The following is a 17782-nucleotide window of genomic DNA, read 5'->3' as shown; positions in this document are numbered from 1 at the left end:
TCAGTGGACACCTCAGGTTAGAAATCTGTTTTTTCTCTGTCTTTTTTTTTTTTTTTTCCTACAAAATATAATCAGTCCTCTGGAAAATCCCTACTACAGAAGAAAATGAAGGAAAGTCCATTTTCTCTTTCTTCTTTTGTTTAATTCTCCAAGCTGGGGTGTATCCCTTAAAATTTTTAGTATTTATATTTGTGTCTATATGTGTGTGTGTGTGTGTGTGTGTGTGTGTGTGTGTGTGTGTGCCATCTGTGTGTGTGTGTGTTCACATGTGTGTGGGTACCTGCAGAGGTCAGAAACGAGCTTCAGGTCCCCTGGAGCTAGAGTCACAGGTGTTCATGAGCTGCCCAGTGCGGATGCCAGGAACTGAGTAGATAGCAGAGCTTGAACATGTCTGACTCTCTGGCTTTCAGGATGCTTGGCTTGATCCCCAAGTTCAGGTGCTCACAGTGGGGTTCCTCAGCTGCAAAATCAGGTTGATCTGAAGTTCTCTCCAACTCTAGGAGCTTATTTCTAAAACACCAGCAAACTACAACTCCCCTTCTACGCCCACGGGTTCTAAACTCTGATTCAATCAACCACAGGTGCAAACTATGTTTTATCCCGAGATGACTCAGGATAAGAACCCTTGCTACACAAACATGCAGGTCGGAGTTAGGATCCCCAGCACCTACATACAAAGCCAGGCGTGACTGTGTGCACCTGTAATGTGAGCACTGAGGTGGGCAGAGGCAGGAGGGTTATTGGACAGCCAGCGTGGCCTCCAAACAGCAATCTCTAAGTTCACTGGGAGACCCTGTCTTAAGGGAATAAAGTGAGAATCATAGATCAGAACACTCATTTCTCACCAGCACACTCATGCACACACACACACACACACACACACACACACTCACACACTCACTTATGAGCGCTTGTATGTACACATTCACAAACACGATAAAGAATTGTGTCTATAAGCATGTAAACAGTCATGATCCTTGTCTTTATTCTCTAATCTACAGACTGTAACACCTATCTAGAGAACATTCATGTTGTGTTAGGCATGTCATCTCAAGATGATTTAGGACATGGGAGGGTGAGCACATGTCCTGCGTGAACACTAGGCCACTGCATGCAAGTGCTGAGCACCTGCTATTGGTGGCATCTTCAGTGGCCCCAGAGCTTATCTCCTTGGATGCCAAGAAGTGACCATGAATGTCTGAAGAACTGCAGACAGGGACCTGGAATACATAGCCGTTCACCCTTCTTAAACAAGCTCTTTAACTTGGATCTCTTTGCTGTTCCCATCAGGGTTATTTTAGGGACACAGTGATGTACTATGGGTTTTACACCAATTCCACAATCCGGCATGGGACGAGCGGACCGTCCTACAACATGCAGCTGGCCTACATCTTCACAATCGGAGCCTGCCTGGTTATCTGCTTCTTCAGTCTGCTCTTCAGGTACAGATTATGACCGGACTCTAGGGCTTATTTTATTTGCGTGTGTGCAGTTGTATGTGTACTTGTGTACACATTTGTGAGGTCAGAAGACAAGTTTGGGTATCATTCCTCAAGCAGTGTCTACCTTGTCTTTTATTTATTTATTTATTTGTTTGTTTGTTTGTTTGTCTGTCTGTCTGTTTGTTTGTTTGTTTGTTTTTAAGCAAGGTCTCTCTCTCTGGCTTGGAACTTGCCAAGTAGGCTTGGCTGACTGGCTAATGAGCTCCAGGAACCCATCTGTCCCTGCTTCCCCAGTGCCGGGATTAAAAGTGTGCAGCACCATACCCAGGTTACTTTTTACATAGGTTCTAGTCATCAAACTTGTCCTTATTCTTGGATGGCAGATACTTTGCCAACTGAATTATCTCCCCAGCCTCTAAGGCTTATCTTAGACAAACTCCAAGGAACTCAAGCCGTAACCCAAGAAGCTGGGGTGTGATGGTGCACACCTGCCACCCTAGCACTTGGGATGGTGGGGAAGGAGGATTTTGAGTTCAAGGCCAGGCTGGGCTATGTAGTAAGACCTTGTCTCTAAAGAAACAATGTTAACACAGAAGGCAGCTTCTCTGCCATGCTGTCCCTGTACTCCTTGTCTTGCAGCGTAGAATGTGGACAGATGGAAGAAGAGAGGTGTTCATGGGACTTTAGGGAAACTGAGTGGTCAGTCTGAAAACAGACTCAGTAGCTGAGCAGTTCTACAGGCTAGGCAAGGTGGAGCGACGACTGGCGAGGAGGTCCAGATGGGAAGTGAGCACAGGGGTGTGTCAGCCTCTTATTCATTTGCAGAGGACCCTGGCATGGATAGCTAAGACAGTCTCTCCTTGGCTTACAGAAAGCTATTGCTATAGTATGGATCTAGGATATGAGAGGTGGGAGATCTTCAGGTCATTGAGGGCCTGCACTCAAAGGGCATTGTGGGGCCCTGACCCCTGCTTTCTCACTTCATGGCCATGAGCTGAGCAGATTTGTTCAGTACCCTTCTGCCCGTCATGATGCATTATTATAGGTCCAGAGCAGCACGGCCAACTAGACTTTTCCGGAAGCCTCTAAACCCATGGCTTCTCTCTTTACGAGCTGATGGTCTTAGGTGTGTGTTACCGTGATGGGAAGCCTCTAAATCCATGACTTCTCTCCTTCAAGTTGATACTCTTAGGTATGTGTTACCGTGATGGGAAGCCTCTAAACCCATGGCTTCTCTCTTTACGAGCTGATGGTCTTAGGTGTGTGTTAGCATGGCGGGAAGCTGACCAGGACAGCCACTCTCTTCACGTTGTCTTCCACTGTGTCTGTCTGGCTCTCCTCACCTCTCCTCTCCACTCTCTCTCTTCCTCCTATCTCTTCTCTTCCTCCTCCTCTTCCTGATCTTCCTCTTCCTCTTCCTCCTCTCATTTTCTTTTGATATTCTGGAGAGGAGCTGCATCCCAGGCCTAATTTCTTCTAATAAGAACGGCAGCATCTTTATTAGGTCCCACCCTGAGGTCTCATTATTTTAGTTGTCACTTTTTTAAAGACCTTGTCTCCTAATACAGTCATATATTGATGTTACCAGGGCTTACAACTTTCACATCTGAATTTGAGGAACTCATAATTCAGCTCATATAACCTCCCTGCCAGCATCACTGTTCAAAGAAAAGTGGGATTTCATTGAAACTTATCAAACTAGAACATGTTCTCTCAGCTGTCACTCAGTGACGATGCATTGTGGGAGGGCAGTACTGGTTTCACTCTGCATGGACAACATGTCTGGCTGGGTGCCAAGGGAATCCCGGTCTGAGACACCCCATTATTACACAACAGAGGCTAATGAATGCCTCCTGCCATGGCTCTTGTGGCTTTCTGAATAATGTCTTCCCAGGATTCCCATTTCCAACTCGTAGAACCCATGAACATGTCATTTTGTGAGGGATATTCATCTCTATCACTGTGACAAAATTATTGCCACATACAACTCAGTCCATGGTCACTTGGATCCATAGTCCCTAGGCCAGGGTGAGGCAGGCTAGTTGGAGGAGCAAAGCTGCTTACCTCTCGGTAGCCTTCCTGATGACCTAGCAGAGAGCATCTCTGCACCGGCCAGCCGCCTCCTTCACTTTTGTCTCATCTGGGTCCCTACTGTGTTCCCACTTTCATGGTGGCCCTTTCCCCTTTGATGATCATCTCTGGAGACAACCTCGCGACACCCCGAGTGTGATTTAGTAATATGGGCATCTCTTAGTCTAATCGAGTTGGCAAAGATTAACCATCACACGATGCGAAAGGGACTCTGGCCAAGGGGGTGGACACCTGTAATTCTGCAAGAAGACCTTTACAAGTTTGAGACTGGCCTGATCCACATAGTGAGTTCCAGGCTAGCTTGGGCTACGTGGGGATACCCTGTCTCCAAAACAATACAACACATGGACAAATGTGAGTAAGGATCTTAAAAGTAGGGAGGAGTGTCTTGGATTGTCAAGTGGGTCCAATAAAATCACAGGGAGCCTGAAAGATGGAGATGAGAGGTCAGAGGGAGGTCAGAGGTCAGAGGGAGGTCAGAGGTCAGAGGGAGGGCAGAGGTTAGAGGGAGGGCAGAGGGAAGGGAGAGGGCAGAGGGAGGGCAGAGGTCAGAGGGAGGGCAGAGGTCGGAGGGAGGGCAGAGGTCGGAGGGAGGGGAGAGGGAGGGCAGAGGTCGGAGGGAGGGAAGAGGTCGGAGGGAGGGGAGAGGTTGGAGGGAGGGGAGAGGGCAGAGGTCAGAGGGAGGGCAGAGGTCGGAGGGAGGGCAGAGGTCGGAGGGAGGGGAGAGGGAGGGCAGAGGTCGGAGGGAGGGAAGAGGTCGGAGGGAGGGGAGAGGTTGGAGGGAGGGGAGAGGGCAGAGGGAGGGCAGAGGTCAGAGGGAGGGCAGAGGTGGGAGGGAGAGGAGAGGTCAGAGGTCGGAGGGAGGGCAGAGGTCGGAGGGAAGGGAGAGGGAGGGCAGAGGTCGGAGGGAGGGAAGAGGTCGGAGGGAGGGGAGAGGTTGGAGGGAGGGGAGAGGGCAGAGGGAGGGCAGAGGTCAGAGGGAGGGCAGAGGTGGGAGGGAGAGGAGAGGTCAGAGGTCGGAGGGAGGGCAGAGGTCGGAGGGAAGGGAGAGGGAAGGCAGAGGTCAGAGGGAGGGCAGAGGTCGGAGGGAGGGGTGAGGTCAGAGGGAGGGCAGAGGTCGGAGGGAGGGGTGAGGTCAGAGGGAGGGCAGAGGTCGGAGGGAGGGGTGAGGTCAGAGGGAGGGCAGAGGTCGGAGGGAGGGGAGAGGAGGGGAGAGGTCAGAGGGAGGGCAGAGGTCGGAGGGAGGGGAGAGGTCAGAGGGAGGGCAGAAGTCGGAGGGAGGGGAGAGGAGGGGAGAGGTCAGAGGGAGGGCAGAGGTCGGAGGGAGGGGAGAGGTCAGAGGGAGGGAAGGAACATGTTATATTCTGGTCTTGAACATGGAGGAGGGGCTGCAAGTCTAGAATGGAGGGAAGCCTCTGGAAGCTGGAGAAGGCGAGAGAATGGGGTCAGTTCTAGACCCTTCGGAAGGAGGCCAGCCTGTGACATCTTCCTATCTGCCCTGCAACATCCATTTCCTGACTGTGCGTGTGTGTGCATGCGTGCGTGCGTGCGTGCGTGCGTGCGTGCGTGCGTGCGTACGTGCATGCGTATGTAAACCAGAGGACACCTTGGGTCTCTTCTTTGATGCTGTCCATCTCTTTGAGACAGGATTTCCACCACCCTGGGCTCACCGATTAGCTAGGCTGATGGGCCAGTGAGGTTCAGGGATGGTCCTGCTCCTGGCTTTGAGCATGTGCTAACACACTGGGCATTTTTACGTTGGCTCTGGGGATCCAGACTCAGGTCCTCATGTTCGCACGGCAAGCATTTTACTGACTGGGCCATGACTCCAGCCCCCTCTTAACTTCTGACCCCAGAAATGTGAGATGATAACCCTGTGATGGGTTAAGCAATAGGTTGCTGATCTTTTATTGAGGCAACATGGATGATACTCTCATAATATCTCTGTGAGGTGGGTACTGTTGTTATCCCTATATACAGATGTGAAAACTGAGGCTCAGAATACTTAATGGGGCAAAGATCTCGCTATTGGCAGAATGCAGACTTACAAGCCACGCCTGTCTGTTCCTGTCACTTATAGAACATTGTGCTGGTAATTTCCCTTCTCCGTGGGAAGAGTTTGGATTGCCCATGTTGCTTTTTTTTTTTTTTTTTTCTCGAGACAGGGTTTCTCTGTGTAGCTTTGTGCCTTTCCTGGAACTCGCTTTGGAGACCAGGCTGGCCTCAAACTCACAGAGATCTGCCTGCCTCTGCCTCCCGAGTGCTGGGATTAAAGGCGTGCACCACCACCGCCTGGCTGCCCATGTTGCTTTTATTATCAGTAAGAAACATGCCTGGTCCCTGTATATCTCAACACCTTCATAATAATGCTTGGACGTTTTGGTTTCTGCCTTCCCCAGCATGGCCAAGTACTTCCGGAACAACTTCATCAACCCCCATATATACTCCAGGGGGATCGCTAAGCTTGTCTTCTGCTGGGACTTCACTGTCACCCATGACAAAGCTGTGAAGCTAAAACAGAAGAATCTGAGCACGGAGATCAGGGTAAGGCCCAGATCTGGAGTCCTCCCCACCAGCCTTCTCGCATCCCTGTGTTTCTATGGCTTCCCTCCCCCCCCCCCGCCACGCCCCCCACCCCCTTTCCTTCCCTTTCCCATTTCTCTCTCTCTTTCCTTTTGAGATAGGATTTCAGGTGGGCAGTGGTGGTGCACACCTTTGATCCCAACACTTAGGAGGCAGAGGCAGGTGAGTTCTAGGACAGCCAGGGCTACAGAATGAAAACCTGTCAGAGAGAGAGAGAGAGAGAGAGAGAGAGAGAGAGAGAGAGAGAGAGAGAGAGAGAGAGGAGAGAGAGAGAAGAGAGAGAGAGAGAGAGAGAGAGAGAGAGAGAGAGAGAGAGAGAGAGAGAGAGAAAGAGAGAGGTGGGGGGAGATTGATTCATGTGTATCACAAGCTATCCTGGAATTTGAGATCTTCCTGCATCAGACTCCTGGTTGCTGAGGTTATAGATCTTTGCCTTCAGTCTTGATCTTATCTATAAAACATTAAATTATGGACAATACCTAGTGCCACCCCATACATGGGGAAATGGACTCTCCACACCATGTCAGGCTCAGTCTTCACTGAGACCAGCTTCCACTTCATCTGAAAACACGTCCACTTCTTGAACTCACAGCTCCACACTGAAAATCCTACCCTAGAGTAGTGGTTTTCCATCTGGAGCAACTGCCCCTCAGGTGGATGCTGGGCTATCTGAAGACAGTAGAGATTTCAGCTGCTACAGTTAGGAAAAGGTGCAGTGGTGTCTAGTGGGTGGAGGTCTGGCATGCATGAAGTACCTCCTGTACACGGTAAGGACAGTCTTCACCCCAGACGCAGAGACTGAGCTGCCCCTGGTCTACAGGGACAAGCTCCTTTCTCAGAGAAGGGGAATTACCAGCACAAGTGAAACAGCCAGGTGTGGTGGACCACACCTTTCACCCCACACTTGAGAAGCAGATGTTGGAATTCGAGGCCAGCCTGATCTACATAGTGAGTTCCAGGTTAGCCAGGGCTACAGAGTGTGACCCTGTCTGAAAAAAAAACAAAACAAACAAACAAACAAAAAACCAACCAAACAACAACAAAGTCCCTCCCCCCCAAGAGTGAGTAGTAATTATAAACTATCAATAAGAGGGCTTTGTCGACAGCTTTCACTTCTTCCTCCGTGTGGTACTTGCCCTTGGTCATCAATAAAAGGCTCCTGTTGAGTGTTTTGGGGTGGTGTACACCTGCCATCCTAGGGCGGCAGAGACTGGAGGGTTCTGTGTTTAAGGGTAGGCTAGGCTATACAGTAAGACCTTTATTTTCCCAAATGCAAAGATAAAAGAGAAGGAAGGCAGGAAGGGAGTGACTGAGGGAGGGAGTGACTGAGGGAGGGAGGGAGTAAGGGGAAGGAAAGAAAGAAGAAAAGAGAAAGAAAGAGCAGATGGGGAAGCAAAACAGAAAACACACTGTGATCGCAGGCTACTGCATCTCTCTGGTCCCCTAAGATGGAAATGGAGTTTGAAGCTTCTCTGCCGTCCTGAGATTCTCCCTTGGCCTCCCATGATCCACCTTGATCACAGACTTACCCTTTAGCTCCCGTGTGGTCTAGGCCGGCCCTATGATCCCGGGGATCTCTGCTGAGGTGGGGAAGGGCCAGTGGGTCCACTTGCCTGTCTGGCACTTGCAGGAGAACCTGTCTGAGATCCGCCAGGAGAACGACAGACTCACGCTCCACCAGCAGCTGACCCGCTTTTCTGCTCACATAGCCGCCTGGCTGGTCTCTACTGGAGTGGCTGCAGCCTGCTGTGCCGCTGTGTACTACTTGGCTGAGTATAACTCTGAGGTAACCCTTAGGGCCGGAGCAGAAAGAGCCCGGGAGGAGTGGGATGCTGCTGGGGCAGATGCAGAGCTGAGGCCTCCAGCTGGGCCCTGTGGCCGGCAGCAGCCCTACCCACAGAGGCTCGCTTCAAACCTAAGAACCGCCTATTTTCCCATGACCACAGACTCAGACCCACGTGTAGGAGTTCCCGGTGGTGTCGTGACATCACAGGGAAAGGGGCACTGGGTTCCTGTGGAGATGGGACATTGGCAGAGACCTGGGGTCAGATTCTCATTTCTGCTATTTTTTCATTCTGTTTTTTGGGTTGTTTTGTTTTTTGAGACAAAGTCTTGTTTTACAACGGAGGCTAGCCTTGAACTCCTGATCTTCCTGCTTCAGTCTCCCAAGTGATGAGATTATAGACACTTATCATTCTTCGTTATTCTATCCCCAGGCCCCCACAACACCTTGACAGAGTAAATGCTCAGTAACTCCCCTGCGTGGCTTAATCTTTCCTGGCCCCTGGGTTCCACCTCTGGTCTACAAACAATGAATGTGGGATCACACACACTTGAAGGGTTGTCGTTGGCCATAGTAAAGTCTGACTTTAAAGAGGGGAACTGAATCAGTCTTTAGGGGTCTGCCACATGGGGTGGAAGCTGTGGTTGGGCATCTGCAGGTAGAAAGGCTTTGCCTCCTGCATTTGCCCTGAAGTGCAGGGCGGCTACTGAGGCACAGACATCTCAGAACCATCCCCCGGCCCAGGCACCTTCGCTGGGCTGAGCAGGATCTACTATTGGCATAACGCCAGTGGCTGTCAATCACTGGTAAGCACAGCTTCCGTGGCTGGCCTTGGCCTTATTTCATCTCACTGGATTCTAGTTAGTCCCTGTAGTTTGAGGGATGCTCCCCTGGCTCAGAGACTCCTGTCACCCAGGTTTCCCCTCAGCTGCTCAGTATGGGACAGAGAGGCAGCATTAGGACCCAGACATGTTGTTTAATTTCCTCAGTGTTGTGACAGAGACAGTGCCAAGGAGGAAGGAGTTACCTTGGCTCACAATATCAGGGGATGTCAGTTCATCTGGGAGGGGAAGACGTGGTGGCTGGGCATGGTTAGCATAGGTCTGAGTGGGTGAACCGTCTTGATGGGTTGAGAAGCAGAGAATGTGGGAGGCACCAGAGACTAGGCTTTGCCCTTCAAAAGCTGGCCCCCTGTGATACATTTTCTCCAGCCATGCTTTCTGCCCCAAGGTTTCACAGCCTTCCAAAACTGTGCTACCAGCTGGGGACCAAGTATTTAAACACACAGGCCTGTAACTTTACATCCTACCCACGCCACGATATGAGGGTTCCAAAGGTATACCAAGAGGTCACAGGTGCTTTCAAGGCCTCTAGGAGTGGATACAGGTGGGGTTGGGCCCCAGGAGGAGAATGAAACATGCATATAATATGTATGTAGAACAACAATTTAAAAAAGACCATGAATTTGAAAGAGAGCAGGGTGGGGTATACACGGGAGAGGAGTGAGAAAGAGGAAAGGGAAGAGAGAAAATACTGTAGTTATATTTTAGTTTCAAAAAATAAATAGAAAATGGGGGCCAGGCATGGCAGCACATGGCCTTTAATCCTAGCACTCAGGAGGCAGAGTCAGACGGATTTCTGTGAGTCTGAACCCAGCTTGAGCTACATAATGAGTTCCAAGGATAGCCAAGGCTACATAAGAAGACGTTGTCTCACCCCCCCCAATGATGATGTTGATGATGATGATGATGATGATGATGATGATGATGATGATACTAATAATAATAGAGTCTCAGGAGAAATCCCATGGTGTTTAGTTCCCTTGCACCATGGATAAAATAGACTTTGTTTCCACAACAAGAGAACTCCATTTCCTAGCCCAAGGCATCTTGGTAAGGAGAGCCAAGTCCCAGCAGAGCTGTTTGAGTTTCGGTCACCAACTATTTCCGCTTTGTTGCTGTGATAAAATATTCTGACCAAAACCAACCTGGAGAGGAAAAGGCTTATTTGGCTTATACTTCCAGGTCACAGTCCATCACTTGGGGGGAGTCAGGCCAGGAACTCAAGTGGGAACCTGGAGGCAGGGCATGGGTAAACACTGTTTGCTAGCTTCTTAGACAGCCCAGGAACACCTGTCTAGGGCTGGTGCTGCCTACCATGAGCTTGGCCCTCCTGCATCAATTACCAGTCAAGACAGTGCCCCACACATATAACCACAGGTCATTCCGATCCAGGCAGTTCCTCAGTGGAGGTTCCCCCTTAGCACTTGACTCTAGGTAGTATCAAGTTGACAAGAAAAACTAACTGGCGCTGATCTGATTGAATGCTTCCTTGCTGGGTGACCTTGGGAAGACGAATTTACCTCTCTGAGATTCAGTATGCTTCAGAGGAACTGTGTGTGGGGTTCTCTACTTCAGACCCTCTGATTGTGAGGAGAGGGTCCACAGCTCCACAGACCTCTAAGGCTTATCCTCCAACCCTGCAGTTCTTGAAGACGCACAGGAACCCTGGGGCGGTGCTGTTACTGCCGTTTGTTGTGTCCTGCATCAACCTGGCTGTGCCTCGCTTCTATTCCATGTTCCGCCTGGTGGAGAGGTACGAGGTACCAAGACAGGAAGTCTACGTCCTCCTGATCCGGTAGGTGTGTTACACCTGATTACAGCTCATTTCCAGGAGCTGGAAGGAGTTCCATTCAAGTGTCGAATGTTCCTGAAGGAAGGCATTCCAGGAATGAAGACTCATGTGATGGGTTAACAGTTGTCTTAGTTAGGGTTTCTATTGCTGTGATGAAACACCCTGGTCAAAAGCAAGTTGGGGAGGAAAGATGTACCCTTCCACATGGCTGTTCATCACTGAAGGAAGTCAAGACAGGAACTCAACTGAGGCAGGGACTTGGAGGCAGGAGCTGATGCTGAGGCCACAGAGGAGTGCTACTTACTGGCTTGCTCCCCATGGCTTGCTCAGCCTGCTTTCTTATAGAATCCAGGACCAACAGCCCAGGGGTGGCCCCACCCACCATGGGCTGTGCTTTCCCCCATCAACCATGAATTAAGAAAATGTCCTATAGGCTTACCTGCAGCCCAGTCATAGAGAGGCATTTTCTTAATTGAGGTTCCCTAATATCAGATGACTTTAGCTTGTGTCACATTGACATAAAACTATCCAGCACAACAGCCTTCAAAGAACCCTGGGAAATGTGATTATTGAGTATGGATGCCTTTTTGCTAGATGGTGGCTTACCTTTTCGATGGCTGCTGGCCTGAGGATTAACCTAACTCTCAAGTGTCACTGCATAGATGGACAAGCATTGTGCAAGGGTTCCTGACTAAGGAGCCCTGGTACCCACTGCCTCATGCAGGAGGAGAAGGCATATTTTTAAAATTCATCCACAAAAACAGAAAGGAGGATGTTCTTGGTGACTCCTTGGCTCAAAGTTGGCACCCCTTGGTGATGCCCATTTCTATGTACAAGAGATGCAGCCAAAGTTTGATAAACAAAAAACAAAGCTACCCAGTTTCTGTCCTTGCAGCCTCTTCCTGGCTGATTCTCTTGCTGACTCCTGGCTCTGACCACAGATCTGCACAATTCACAGTGTCCTCGCAGCTCACCTCCCCGAGTCTCTCCTCTCTGTGGCCTCGGAAATCTGACCCAAGGTCCATGGGCCAGCCTCGTGTTCTGTCTTTCTCCTCATTATGCTCCTCACTGGGCTCTCAAGTGTTCTCAGACATGTCTAACTCCATACCTGCCTTGCTCTGGCTGCTCTCTTTGCCTGAAAGTCTCTTCCTAAATATGGCCCTGGGGCTTGCTTCCTGACTTCATTTCAGCTTCTCTTAAGTGTTGTCCTTTCTCAGCATCTTCCCTCATACTCTTACTCCTTACATTATAATTTCCTTCCACTTCTTAGCATTTTAGTTATTATCTCCCCCAGCATACACACACACACACACACACACACACACACACACACACACACGAGTAAGGGGAAATTGTTTTCTTGCTCACAGTACCTGGAACATTCCAGATGCTCAAGAATAATTAGTGAGTGAATGGATCAATAAATCAGTGAGTTGATTATTTTCAATTTATGCTATGAAAAATTCTAACCATAGATGATTCTCGTGCCATCATCATTCCCCCCAATCCACCCACTGGGCCAGGCTTCCACTTTCTTAGGTGTAATGGCTGATAGTGATTGTCAACTCAATAGGCTCTCTAATTACTTAGCAGACAAATCTCCAGGCATGTCTGGGAGTTTCCAGATTGGGTTAGTTGAAGTGGGAAGACCCACTCTAGCTGTGGACAGCACTAGGTCCTGTGGGCCAGGATCCAGGCTGAATGAAAAGCCAAAAAAAAAAAAAAAAAAAAAGCTGAGCACCAGATCCATCTCTCTTTGTTTCCTGTGTATGAAATGTGACCAGCTGCTCATGTTTCTATTGCCATGTCTGCCCTTACAGGATAGGCTTTATCCTTAAACTGTGACCCAACAAAACAAACAAAAGCCTCTTTAACTCACTTCTTAACAGGTATTTGGTCACAGCAATGAGAAAATTAACTAATGCATTAGGTATTCATAGAGAGGTAAATATGAGGGATTGCTGTCACACTTGAAGTTTGGGAAAGATGAGTGTAACATACCATCTGTGGTAGAGTTATACGGGTTGAGATGATTTAACTAGGGACTCAGTACAGCATCTTGGGTGGGCATTCAATAAATAAATATTAAACACATTTCTTATTACTCTAGTGGGCTTTAATGGGAGAGAAACTGGTTCATTTGCAGGGTCAACAGAAGAGAGTGTATTAGTCAGAGTGGATTAATTTTTTGCTGCAGTAACAAACCTCCCCAATCTCAGTGGCATGAGACACCAAAGTTTACTTCTTGCTAGTGTTACACGTACATTGTAGTCTGGAGAGAAGGTTGTATGCATGCTAGTCCCCAAGGAACCCAGGCTCAGGCATCAACGCACATCTGAGACAGTGCTGACTGCCCTTGTAAAGAAGGGCAGTGGGTTCTGGAGGGTCTCAGAGTGACGTGCAGTGCTCATGGCTAGAACGGACACAAGGCATATCTGCTCATACTTCACCTGCTAGAACTCATCTTATGGGCATATCCAGGCTCGGAAGGCAGGCAGAAATGTCTGTCCTACTGCATGCCTACAGGGAACACCGACCAACAGCACAGAAGTCTGCCAATGAGCGTGACCAGAGCCATTTCCCCTTCTGTTATTTAGAAACATCCTTCTGAAGATCTCCATCGTTGGAATTCTTTGTTACTACTGGCTCAACATCGTGGCCCTGTCTGGTGAAGAGGTGAGATTTATGTGCTGTTCTGCCTTGAGTTTGTTTCTTGGCCTTTAGTTTCCTGACAGCCGTCACACTTCCTTTTTGAAAGAGGAGAGGAAAGAAGCTGGTCTGGGAAGCAGCTTAAAGCAGGAGGGCTTCATGGAAAAGCTGAGATGCCAATCAAAATCACTCAGTCTCTTTAGCCTCAGTCTTTGTATCTGTAAGATGGGCACTATTCAGTATCAGGGGTAGTATGAGTACTGTGACCAGACTATAGTGGGCATACAATAGACAGCATTTCTGAGGTTAATCTGTTGAAATAGCCTGAGATTGAGCACAGATCCTTCTGGAGCTTTGATGTTCCATTTTGTCCTACCCCAGACACCATGGGCTCCGCTGATCCCCAGACATGTAGCTCATCTGGGTATAACTCACATCCTGACCATAACTGTCCCCGGCTCTCCCACACTCATCATGGCTTTTCATCTTCTCTTATCTCAGAGCATGCGTTTCTGGTCCTTGCACTCTGACAGTGGTGCCCCACAAGGCCTCAAAAGAAAGATAACCTCATTGGTTCCAAGGCCCTCTCCTTGGAATACCTCTGCTACCACTAGCTTCCCCATGACAAAAAACCTCTGTATCATACACTTTCTCCACTTTGGTCCAGTGACAGTGTAAGAGATCCCTTATTTCTTTGACTCCACTTCCCGTGCTAGGACACACTGGTCCTTGAGGGACTATACTGGCCAAAATAACATTGCTATGTCTGGATGCAAATTATGTCTTAACACAGTATCTTCACCAAATCCTAATCATCAAAGATGTTCAAAACCAACTTTCTTTCTTTCTTTTTTCTTTCTTTCTTTTCTTCCTTCCTTCCTTCCTTCCTTCCTTCCTTCCTTCCTTCCTTTCTTTCTTTCTTTCTTTCTTTCTTTTTTTTGTTTTTTTTTTGAGACAGGGTTTCTCTGTGTAGTTTTGGTGCCTGTCTTGGATCTTGTTCTGTAGACCAGGCTGGCTTTGAATTCACAGAGATCCACCTGGTTCTGCCTCCTGAGTGCTGGGATCAAAGGCGTGCACCACCACCGCCTGGCCCCAAACCAGCTTTCTAAGTAAGGATATTAGAGAACATATCATGTTATAGCTACCCATTTATTCTTCTGTCCATCTATTCATTTATTTATGTATCCATCCATCCAGTCATTTAATCTAGTCATTCACTTATTCAACTATCATCTATCCACTTAATATTCATCCACCCATTCATCCATCCACTTATCCACTTATCCATGTGTCTTTCCATGTATCCATTTACCCAGTCATTTTCCCATCCACCCATTTATGCACTCATCTTCCCATTCACCCATCCATCTACCCCTATTTCTCCCTGCATCTACCAGCTATCCATTCTTGTACTCATGTGTCTACTCATCTATCCATCCATGAGTCCTTGGGCTATATACGGAAACCTTCCTTCTTCTTCAGCCAGATCTGAAAGCTGCCGGTATGTCCTCTCATGACTCTGACTTTCTGTGGGGAGTCGCTGTCCACCAGCTTACACCAACTTGTAAAAACCTCTAGTCACTTTTTAAAATAATACTTTTATTACTTGTAAGTTCCATACATTTATACAATGTAGAAGTCAATAAATAGAAAGAGGAGGAATGTTGTTAGTCCTCCATGCTTCTTAGTCTCCTGAGGAAAATGCTTAGTCCTGGTGGGGAAGTGGGGTCTAGAAGGGACAGGGCAGAGATGAAATATCTTAGAAGTAGAGGTGATGAGATGGGGAGATTTTTGTACATGTGAGCCATGAGCCTTATGGGGTAGAAAGAGAAGTGCAGAAAGAGGATACACACACACACACACACACACACACACACACACACACACACACACACACTGGCTGTTTTTACAGATTAAGTCTGTTTTTCTGGGTACACAGGGTGTGATCAAACTGTGCCCATATGAGCTAAGCAGGGCCACCAGCCCTGCCTGACCCTGACTCATGTCTGCCTTCCAGTGCTGGGAGACGCTCATTGGCCAGGACATCTACCGGCTCCTTCTCATGGACTTCGTGTTCTCATTGGCCGATTCCTTACTGGGGGAGTTTCTGAGGAGGTAACAGTCAGTTGTGAGTGGCTCTGTAACCAGAGACTGATTCCTGGCTGAGCAGAAAGTGTGGGTTCCTGCCACATCTGCTGTGTGTGTCTAAACCGCCCATTGTCCTTCAGGGTGTTGTTCTCTTCTAACTTAACTACATTCCACCTCAACCTGACAGCTCACAGGGTTTAGGTTGACTCTACCTAACCTTCTATTTGGACAAAAATTCCAGAAATAAAACAGAAACCGAGCCACTTGGAATCTGTCTCTCCCTTTCTCTCATTCTCTCTTGTCTGTGACGTGGGAATGGAACCTGGGGCCTCAGACATGCTGGGCAATCACTGCACCATTGAGCTGGGTCAACAACCACATGTGTATTATTTTTCAAGATTTTTTATTTATTTGTTTATTGGTGTGTATGTATGTATGTGTGAGTGTATATGCACCACGTGAACATGTACATTCAGCCACCCAAGGAGGACGTCAAATCCTCTGGAACTGGAGTTAACAGGTAGTTGTGAGACACTCAGTGAGGGTCCTGGGAACTCAACTTGGGTCTTCTGTAGTAGCAGCCAGTGCTCTTAACAGCTAGGCCATATCTCCAGCCCACACTAAAATCCTTATTTACTATAGATAGTTTTAATATATATATATATATAATGTTTTAGTATATATATAATGTTTTAGTATATATATATAATGTTTTATATATATAGAGAGAAGTGCACATACACTCACACATACATACACACACACCAATGATAATCTATCATCCCAGTGCTCCTAATGGGAGACAGGAGAAGCCCCCAAAACTAACTCACCAAAAGACCCTGCCTCAAACAAGGTAGGAGAACTAACACCAAGATGGCCCTGTGATTTCCATATGCACACTGTGCCATGTGTGCACACACATGAATGTACAGACACACGCAGACACACATCAGACACATCAACAGAGTCAGAACAATAATAGTAAGAAAGGAGAAAAGAAAATGTCATTAAAGAATGATGTAAGCCCTGGTCGGTCAACCACACGCCAGGGCAGGTGTGTTCCCAAGAGCAGCTGGGCAACACACACTGGACTTGACGGTAAGGGAGAAGAGTTCCAAGTCAGGTGGGTAAGGAGGTGATGGTGGAGAGGGTGGAGGTGGGGGAGGGAGGGTGGATATGATCAAAACGCATTGTGTGATATTCTCCAAGAATTAACAAAAACAATATTTAAGAGAGCAAGAAAAAGAAATAAAGTTTCCCCAAAGTATATGGAAAGCTTGTTTTCTTCCTTAGGGAACACAGAGCATCACTGGCTCTAAGGCAGTAACTGTATGTGTGGCTTAGTTGGCTCAGTGGTAGAGGGCACACTTAGCATATACAAGGCCCCGGGTTCCATCCTCAGCACCAAAAATAGTTTTTAAAAATGCATTTGAGCCGGGCGGTGGTGGCGCATGCCTTTAATCCCAGCACTCGGGAGGCAGAGCCAGGCGGATCTCTGTGAGTTTGAGGCCAGCCTGGGCTACCAAGTGAGTTCCAGGAAAGGCGCAAAGCTACACAGAGAAATCCTGTCTCGAAAAACCAAAAAAAAAAACCAAAAAAACAAAAAACACAAAAACCAAAAAAAAAAAAAAATGCATTTGGGTTGGGAGGCACTTGGCTTATTTGCTTCATGGAAAAAAAAATGTAATAAAGAATGGGATCAACCAGAAAGTAGGTTGGCTGATTTAAATGAGGGCAGCCAACATCCTCTAGAATTGTTTACAATCATCATAATAGCTCCCTACTTGAATGCATTGTGATAATCCCACATCTCCCCGGTTCCCTCCACTACTGGAGAAACTGCTCTAGGACCTGCAGCTTCATTCTTAACTATTGAGGGTCTCTGCTGCTGTTTGTACTGGTCACTGGGGTGCTCTGAATTGTCGTTTGAGCACTAAATGTAGTATGTTTTCACAGGTTCATTGGGATGAAATTCATCACAAGTCTCAGCTTACAGGAGTTTGACATTGCCAGGAATGTTCTAGAACTGATCTATGCCCAGACTCTGACCTGGTAAGTTTTGCGGTGCAGCAGACTACCCCCGTCAGTTCCCACCTTGGAGTGGACTTGGGAGTTTGGGTTGTAGGTCCCTGATCTGTTGTTTAAAAATCTGAGTGGGTGGCTGGGCATGGTGGTGCACACCTTTAATCCCAGCCCTCGGGAGGCAGAGGCAGGTGGATCTGTATGAGTTTGATGCCAACCTGGTCTACAGATTGAGTTCCAGGACAGCCAGGGCTACACAGAAACCCTGTCTCAAAAAAACAAAACAAAAAGTCTGCGTGGTGATAGCAAGCACAGCTAGTCCGAAAGCTGGGAATTTAGCATGTGTTCTAGAATATTCTTTGCTTTCAGGAGACCTTGAGGATGTCAGATAAGAGTCAGCCTAGGGCAAGGTAGCAACCTGGAGACCCACAGACCATAGACAGCCACAGGCCTGGTTTGTTTACCACCCCTCTTATACACCTACCCTTTC

General features: G+C 48.1%; 1 protein-coding gene across 2 annotated transcripts in view; it reads left to right on the top strand.

The window, feature by feature from the left end:
• Tmc5 (transmembrane channel like 5) overlaps positions 1-17782 on the top strand; it is a 57041-nt gene that overhangs the window by 20843 nt on the left and 18416 nt on the right. For both annotated transcript variants that reach the window (XM_059268196.1, XM_059268188.1), the window contains 7 exons: positions 1291-1442; positions 5933-6077; positions 7747-7902; positions 10385-10536; positions 13131-13209; positions 15200-15297; positions 17227-17322. In XM_059268196.1, the coding sequence (XP_059124179.1) occupies positions 1291-1442; positions 5933-6077; positions 7747-7902; positions 10385-10536; positions 13131-13209; positions 15200-15297; positions 17227-17322 (878 nt within the window). The remainder of the gene's footprint in view (positions 1-1290; positions 1443-5932; positions 6078-7746; positions 7903-10384; positions 10537-13130; positions 13210-15199; positions 15298-17226; positions 17323-17782) is intronic.

The sequence above is a fragment of the Peromyscus eremicus genome, chromosome 1 (assembly GCF_949786415.1).
Source record: "Peromyscus eremicus chromosome 1, PerEre_H2_v1, whole genome shotgun sequence".
Classification (NCBI taxonomy): Eukaryota; Metazoa; Chordata; class Mammalia; order Rodentia; family Cricetidae; genus Peromyscus; species Peromyscus eremicus.
Note: the sequence above shows the minus strand (reverse complement) of the source record. Positions and strands in the feature narration are given on the sequence as shown.